This window comes from Porites lutea, chromosome 1 (genome assembly GCF_958299795.1).
Source record: "Porites lutea chromosome 1, jaPorLute2.1, whole genome shotgun sequence".
NCBI lineage: Eukaryota > Metazoa > Cnidaria > Anthozoa > Scleractinia > Poritidae > Porites > Porites lutea.
Window position 1 is genome coordinate 45,120,159 of NC_133201.1, and position 8,787 is coordinate 45,128,945.

Consider the following 8,787-nt stretch of genomic DNA (forward strand, 5'->3'; position numbering starts at 1 on the left):
CGATCGATGTAAAGTTTCCGCCTTCATTTGTTTGCTTTTTTTTTCGGAACATTCAGGACACCTTGTGATAGAAATATAGGTACTGTATTGTAAATTAACGCGACTTAAATTATCGCGAATATTAAAGTGGGAAAAGACATTCGAGTAAAGGAAATTAACGCGAAAGAGACACTCTCTGCGAGGGTGACATTTCAAAATAAAGGAAATTAACGCGACGTTCACAAAGAACAAAACTTGTTGAGACACAAACAGGGACAAAGTTCAACGTATAATCCAAAATGGAATGGACACTTTGTTCGTGGGACTTTCCGTAAACGTACGAAGGGAAAATTTGGCCTGGGCCAAAATAATAGAAATTAAGGTCGCGGAAATTAACGTATACAAAAATAAACGACATAATTAAACGCGAATTTTTGAAATCCGGGTTAATTTCGCCTAAAGTGTTAATTTCCTATAATACGGTGTGTAGCAGATATTCTTCAATATAGCAGTTGTCATCCTTTGAGTATTATTTTTCCTTTTCTTGCTGTTTTAAAGCAGTAGTTCGCGTATTCCTTCTACGCAAAACGTGTGAAATTTTCCGCCATTTCCTCTGGCTGGCTGCCATAACTCAGCCTCGTCCCCAGGGGCTCTCGCGACCGATCGCCGTGACTTTTCGTGTAGTCATCCTGCACTGTTGATCGGATATCGCAAACATGTTCCAAATTTGGTCAACGTTATCTGGTTATGAAGAATTAGCCGAGCGTTTTATCCAATCAGAAATGGAGCTGAGAAATCTTTTCAATGAATATTAAAGTGCATTATCCTCCATTGTCCTCTGTAATACCTAGCATTAACCAGCGTCTTATAAACTGTGCATGATAATGACTTATTCAACTATAACACAAAATTACAGGTTCAGACAAAAAAGAGGTTCCTTACATGTCAGCTGCTGGAGAAACTGAATTACCAAACTGAAGAACTCGAAAAACCATGTTTTCAAAAATCCTTCCGGCGAAAAATTTTAAGCGGTACACACGTTTATCTACAGTCATCACACTTTTTTTTAAATTTCATTTTGTCTCAGTGCAGTTCTTGGCAGATTTACATTGGTATCTGCTTTTACCTATACTAGTGTGCACAGAAGTATTCCTAGAAAATTATCTTAAACAGATCGGGAAATAGATGTATCGATTTGCCAAGTCTTATAGAATTTGGAAATTTATTTTGTTAGTTCTATGCTGTAGACTCCTCACAATTTCTGAATTAACGTTGCCATACTTGTGCCATCACATGGGTGTGGTCAAAGGCAATCAAATCTTCTAAGGACGTTCGAAGGCCATGAAGGTTGTGCCCAAGAAGTCAATTTTTCACAGGTTCCGACCAACTAATATATTGTACATGATTGTAAGGATGGAAAGACAAGTGATGGATTTCAACTGATGTTTCATTATAGCGGTTGCAGGGTGGTGACATTAACAATTAACGGATGAAAAAACGGCCAATGTTACGTTACTGCTAGCCTTCCCCGCGGACGTTCTTAGGGGTTCGTCACGCGTTCCTGCCACACGAACGACGTTCGTGGGGAAGTTTATTTCTTTCCCGTTATCGTCACGGTTAAGATCTCGGTTAAAAACATAAAATATTAATGGTAGATTTCAATCGTTGTAAATCGTATTAATTTAAGACCTCGTCCACAGGTAGCCGGAAACTTTTAAAAAGGAGCCAGATTTTTTGAACGTATTCGAATCGTTTTCGTTCTTCCACACGGAAACGCAGGGCATGCGCTGTATGATGTATGACATCATCAAAGCACTAAACAGTTATTGGCCAACATGGTTAACGGTTTATCACACACCTTCATCATTTCACTGAACTTCTAGTTCATTCTAGCCCTTTACGGAATTCTCCAAATAGAATTCGGAAAAATCATTTAGAAAATTACCGGAGGTAAACTCAACTTTTATTTGTGGCGTTTGGAGATGGTTCGTCGGGGCCTCTGAGTAAACTCGGTTGCAATTCTGTCCGACCAAAATGGCCATGCTAAACATATCGATGATGCGTCGTCCCATCGTCTTTTTATCATGTTTGTACTCGGAAGAACTATTCCTAAAAAGGTGGAGTTTTTAGGCTTGCGAGCATGCGTTTGATAGCTACTAGACTGTTCACATCCCCTATTTTTTCGTGCGATCGCTTAGATATAACGCGTCTTACCGCCACGGCTATCTTGATTTTCAAATGTACCTCTATTTTTCTCGCCTCCTCCAAAACCGCCCTCGTCCCCTAAGTAGTTTCGACACTCATGCAAGATGGCAGCCCGTAACGCAAAGCCCTCAATCTCGATGATCTTACGGAAAAATAGAGGACTGTGAACAGTCTAGATAGCTACTAGAATTCCGCAATTAAGATCGATTTCTTTCGCCTACATTCACTCGGTATGGTCCCATATGACGTAGAAGCAGTACTGCGGTAGAAATAAGCTAGATTGTAAGTCAAATAGTCATTCTTGTCGGAAAAAATATAAAAAAAAACTTTAACTGATTAAATGCTTTCTCATATGTTGTATATAATGAAAAATATGCAAATATCAGGCGTGTTTCTCTTGACGTATTCACTTGGTGAAACAAGTGTAAACGTGTAAAAAATAAGCGTAAAATACAATAATCCGCTAATTAACACGTCCTGTTTTAGACTGCCGTCAAATTTATTACTATAAATAATTTACAAAGGTAATTTAAGTTAAAATTCTGGGAATATTCGCCCTCGGTACGAAGCAATAAGAAGATCATTTACGACTGACTTTGAAAGTCATGATTGCGTAGACAAGTGTACTACAGTACGTATTTCAAATTGTCTGCGGCGGCGGACAATGACTTTTATATTTTTGTTCAAGTGAAACTCTCCCTTGGAAGTACTTTGATATGGTACAATTTTTTCAAGTGTGATTTAGACACAATATTCTTCGCTAATGGGTTAATGCCTAATGTATTCTATACGGTTAAAGAAATTTTTGATTGTATATATTCTTGTCCAATCACACGACTGTGGTCAATATTAGTGGCATTTTACCTCTAATGAAAGGCGCGCCGTGCCGCTTAGCACAAAAATGAAACTTCGTACTTGAAACAAGTTCGTGCTTCATTCTGACAACTTGGCTAACCATCAGACCAAATCGAAGTAAGTAATCCTTCAATTTATACTTTGTGACTCGATCAGTGAGACCAAAACAGCTAGCCAGGGAATGGTATATTTTTGAATAACACTCTCAGAGACCCCACCCGGTGGTCGAATAAAAGCTACTCGGGGCAAGCTGGACGTGCCTTTGCTAATTTGTTTTGTATTGATTTAGTCTTTAAGGCAAAGTTCCTTACAACGACTGCATGTGTGACCACTTCAACACTGATTTCTGGGAACTTTATAGAAACCCAAATAATTTTTACCCTTTACAAAAAAAATCATTTTTAATTGCACTCTCGAAACTCTTTTTCTGTAATAATACTCTGTCATGCGTTGCCTTTGGGGCGAATAATACCAAATATTTGCTTAATTCCTAGCGTTTGAATTTCAGTTTACCGAAAAATAACGATCCAGCTTTCTATAGCCTGAACAGAGGGTCTGTGGTGTTAGCAGTCTCTGTGCATGATTTATTAGACTGTATAAAATTGGAGACTAATCTGCCCAAGTCAACTCAAGTTTACACGTACACTCAATACATAGTCACTACTGCAGACCATCGAAATAAGACCTAGTGTTAACTAAAACCAATCAGTGGAGGTTGGAGGGCCATAAATAGTGGTTCTAGGCTTTATTATTTTACGTTAGTGAATCACTCGATTAAATTAATTTTAGCAAATATATTAGACCATGTCTTCATGGGGGCGTTTAAAAACTAAGACAGACTCCTGTTCATTTAACCTTATAATTTATACATAATTTTTCTTTATATCCTGCTTTGTCCGCCCAAATTTAGAAGATGATTAATCATGCTCTCATTGAAGCCAGTAAGTTAGACGTCAATGGTAGTATATCACAAATTATCTACGATTGATGTCACGATAGCTAGCGGTGCGGCAAGTCTGTTTGGCACGGGGGCTTTGTTGATAATAACCTCCTCGATACGCATAACGATTCTTCATATCATACTCAGCCTCGTGTTTTCTATGTGTTTGTCTGAAACGGGAAAATAAGGGCCCGTTCACACGTATCCGGATATCTTTGAATCCGCAACTTTTTCTTTCCGGATTAAAAAAATTTCCTCGTCCACACGAATCCGAATTCAAATCGAATTTGCCCGTCCACACGTTTCCGGCGGATTCGTATGCCTGATTCACCGTACATGAGGACGGAAGCAGTATCCGGAAAGAAAAAGTTGCAGATTCAAAGATAGCCGGATACGTGTGGACGGGGCCTGAGTGTTTATTTTGACTGGCAAGAAGACTGAAGTTTGGAAAGCCTGCATGATTCTTTTACTTCACGTGCGTTTTTCGAGCAGCCTCGTGCCCAGGGCTTTTCCTAAACTCCGCCCCTTCCATGGAGACGAGGTTGTTTTTCGAGGCGAATGAACAATAAAGAACAGGAATCTATCCATGCGTTACACTTTTCTGAAAAAATATAATCATTTCGAAGGGGCTAAATGATCTTCTTCTCTTTCAGCAATGAGGGACATTAATTCTTCGATTAACCTAAATATATCAACAATACCGCCACATCTACACCGCTGGGGACAAGATCAACATGGGGCGACAGTAGGGGACATTATCCAAGCAGTGTTTTTAGCCTTTGTTATCCTTGTGGGAGTTACAGCCAACTCGCTTGTCTGCTTGATCATCTACAAGCGTAGAAGCCTTCGCACTGTCCTTTACAGCTTTCTTGTAAGTCTCTCCGTTTCTGATCTCCTTCACGCTGCTCTTAAGATGCCAACCACACTTTTATCAACGCTTCATGTTCGTTGGTACCCTCACACGTCTTTCTGCTACATCACAACTCCCTTTGGTGTCCTTTTCGGTGCCGCGACCGTCTTTAACTTGTGCGCGGTGGCGCTTAATCAATATTTCATCATCGTAAAACCATTACACTACCCCATGGTAATGACCGCTAGACATGCTGGTCACGTCATCGCGGGCCTTTGGGCGGGCAGCTTTGCAATATCACTACCGCCGATATTTTGGCGTACAGCGGACACCATCTGCAAAAGTGGGGCTGTATCCAGATATAACTACCTCTCTGAAGTGCTGTATTTTTCTTCCCTGTGGACATTTGTCGTTCTCTTACCATCCGTCGTCATGGCAACAAGCTACACCAAGATCTTCCTGGTAGCGCGCCGACAGATATTCAAAATGAGAGAAGACACTGATTTGAAGCGCCAATTAAAGGCTGCGCGAATACGCAGAAAGGAATTTCGCGCAGCAGGGCTTCTTGCTTTAGTTGGTGGTGTATTCATATTATGTTGGCTTCCTTTTTTCATCGTTCAGACGCTACACAAGTTTTCTAACGCGAAGATCGCACCTTTTTATTTTCGGTTGTTCCTTTGCGTTATGTACTCTAAATCAGCCATTAATCCCCTATTGTACACAGCACTGAACAAAGAACTGAGAAAGTCTTTATTACAGTTTTTATGCCCCAATAGAAACCGCTCTTTCAACGACGACAGCATTCGGATGATAAACTACCAAAATGGCGCAAGAAGTGGCGAGAGTTCTTTGTAATCGGTATAGTTTTAACCCTTTCACTTTCGAAACTGATTGGCAAAAGTCAAAATTTAACAAAATTTCCAAATTCAATTCAACGAAAACAATTAGCACCCGAGCTGTGAAAGAACTACTAAAGAGGTTTCATGAGTCGTCATATAGAAAGAGCTTAAGTAGACTGCGAGCAGTCTTTCTTTTTCGTCAGATTTGGAGAGCAATGCAAGCGCGGGAGCGGCGAAGCTGCGAGACACGCGAAACGAGGACGGCAGCCCCATCAGTCACGCGCGTGGCCATTTGCGTGTCTAGCGTTTTGTTCGACGGATTACAGAAAAAAGAGAGACTGCTCGTAGTCTAGAGCTTAAGCAATGACGTCGACGACGGCAGTGAAAAGGTCGCTAAAAAAGGAATTTGCGTCCTGCCGTTGACTTCTCAAGGACTCTATCCAGGTTCAAATAAAAAGAGAAAGGAAAATTCGTGGTCGTATGTTCACCTCCTCCATAAAACATTGTACCAGGAACTTGCATCAGGAGGTTTCACGTCGTAGTCATGCAGAGGAGAGAAAAATACTAACAAGCGTGATGCAAGCGTAGAGCTGTTGTTTTGCTCATAAAGCCGATTGGTTTTTGACGTTGTCGTTGTCGTTGCTTCAAAAGCTCCGATTCATGACTGATTTTGCGAAAAAAGATGAAAAGACCTCAGTTCGTTAAAAATAATAAAATTAAAGAGGAATGAATATTTGCATTATTTGATTATTTGGGAGAGATCACCAAGGGCTGTTTCTCATTAAACAGAGTTGGCCTGTTGTTAACAAAGCCATGCAGTCGTAAGCCTTTTTCGATTACGCCAACTATAACTCCTTCATTTTGTTAAATGTGATAAGTGTCAAAAAAGCATCAGTTAAGACATAAAAAACCCATACATTTTTTTACTTTAAAGGCTTATCAGTAAAATATAAACCCATTGAAGTGAAGACAGATCGCGAGGCTGTTAGTATTCCATCTTTTTCTTGCCCCACGGTAGATACGCCTAAACATTATTCAATAGAAAACGATGTAGAAATCGGTTTACAACGAAGTTTTGAGAAGAACCACTGGCGAAATTCCCAACCAATCCTTTACGAGTTTAATACACCCTTTCCCCATGACCTTGTCGGTGTTGAAAATGAGAGCGCATAGAAAGGGCCCTGGGAATGAAAGCTGCTTCTACAGTTCTCCAAGATTCATTGTTATTTGTGACTATGACCTTTCAAATCGAAGAACAGAAAAAGAAAAACAAGAAAAAGAGAAGAACAACAGCAGCAATTCTCTCAGCGAAAACAAACAAATCACAATCATTTCCTTTGCCTGTTGTTTCCAAAAACAAGTTTTTGGGCGGCGGGTTTGCTCGTGGGCGAATTCAACGGTTTCGACTCCGTTCACTCAAGTATTCAAAATGTAAGCTGCCAGCTTAGGGGTATCCTTATTTCCCCACGAACATCTCGAATAACAACATTGGAGCGGTCCAATCTATACTAGAGCAGACTCTTTGTCAGTGGATGGCGTTCCAAAAATTCCTGGGGACGAGGGTGTTGACGGGCCGCAGTCGACCCGGGTGGACTTTGTGTATGATATTAGTCCTGTATTTGATCGATTCACAAACAAGTGAGAACATGCCTGACTACTTTTATATTTCTTTTACTCATAGCCGAAAACTCTTCTCATGATGAGGAGTTTTATATATGAGCAAAAATCGCTGGGTAGCGGAAAAAGGGGAAGATTTACCCCTTAACATATCGCGATCGAGTTCGTGTTCTTGGTTTTATTTAACCAAAACGGCTTCACTAGTAAGCGTTCTTCAGGTTGCTGGGGGAAGGGGGCAGGCTGAGGGCTCGTCAATTTCAAAGTGGTATAGGGGTCCTGGGCCCTACGGGGGATAAAAAACAAATCTCAAATATTGTCTACCATGACTTAAGTTTTTATCAATTTGTTTATTCCCTTGTCTTACAGGATTATGATGGGTCTAAAACACAGTTATTGTTTCTTTATACTTGAACAATACCAACCTCTATGATCTCGGATTTCTCGTGACATTAAATAATACAAGTATAACCTTGATTACGACAAATAATGTAGTCTGTTTTCAGGGTAAATCCAATCAGCGTCCCCTCATCTAGTTACCCATATTAGAGAGTAGCCCCCCTGGCTCTAAGACTGTTCTGAGTACAGTGCACTCCCGTACGACCAGCTTTGGGTTACCCTGTTGTGGTAATGTTTGTTAATTCACTCAGCTTTCACTGGAAATCTTACAAAACTGTTAAAATATCTGAAAACGATTAGTGATTACTGCCCTGCTAATTCGCGCATTGAATGTAACTCTCTAAACACCCGGAAAGGTAAACTAAGAAAAAAAATATAATTATCGTGAAAAAATCTTCCGTAGCCCAAAGAAATATAGAAGTTTTTGGTAGAACGTAAGTGATTACGGAGCGTTTACCATTTGTCTTAAAGAAAACTGGAATTTTAGGATGTCCTTCACAATCAAATTTAAATTTAGGCCAACTCAAATTAAATTAGGCTGGCTAAATTAATTCAGACGCGGATCTTGATTCCAGCCGAACTAAATCCAAACGGAAAAAATGCTCGTTTCGGTGAACTTCATAAATGATTTGTACAATTGGTTTGGCTCAGTCCACAGCCGTTATTCCCGGCTAAGCCAGGCGTGAAGAACAGCAGAACCGAGCCAAACTCAATTCGCCGTTTCCAATTGATTCATTGAATTTGATTCGGTTCATGTGAAGTACAGCGTCTGAGACGGGCGTTAAATGTTGCCTATTAAGAGGCAACTTGTTCTTGTGCACTTGGAAGGAGCTATCATGTCTAGAAATTAGGGAGCTTCAGCAACGACGACGGCGACGGCAACGAGAACGTCAAAAAAACAATAGGGTTATTAAGCAAAACAACAAACTTTCACGTAAATCTCGCTTTTTTTGTACATTTTTCAGCCGCCTCTACAAGAATACGACGTGAAAATGCCTAATTTCACGTTTTATGGAGGACGTAAACAAGTGACGACAAATTTTTCTCCCTCTAAACTTTTGTGTGGTCCCCAAGAAATCAACTCCAAGGAAATTCGCCCACTTTTG

The 8,787-nt window shown here is 40.3% G+C and overlaps 1 protein-coding gene across 1 annotated transcript; it reads left to right on the forward strand.

Annotated features, from left to right (window-relative positions):
* Positions 1-4,634: 4,634 nt before the first annotated feature.
* LOC140938929 (histamine H2 receptor-like) lies at positions 4,635-6,168 on the forward strand. The gene has a single exon (XM_073388460.1). The coding sequence runs from the start codon at positions 4,635-4,637 to the stop codon at positions 5,682-5,684; it is 1,050 nt and encodes a 349-aa protein (XP_073244561.1). The 3' UTR covers positions 5,685-6,168.
* The last annotated feature ends 2,619 nt before the right edge of the window (positions 6,169-8,787 follow it).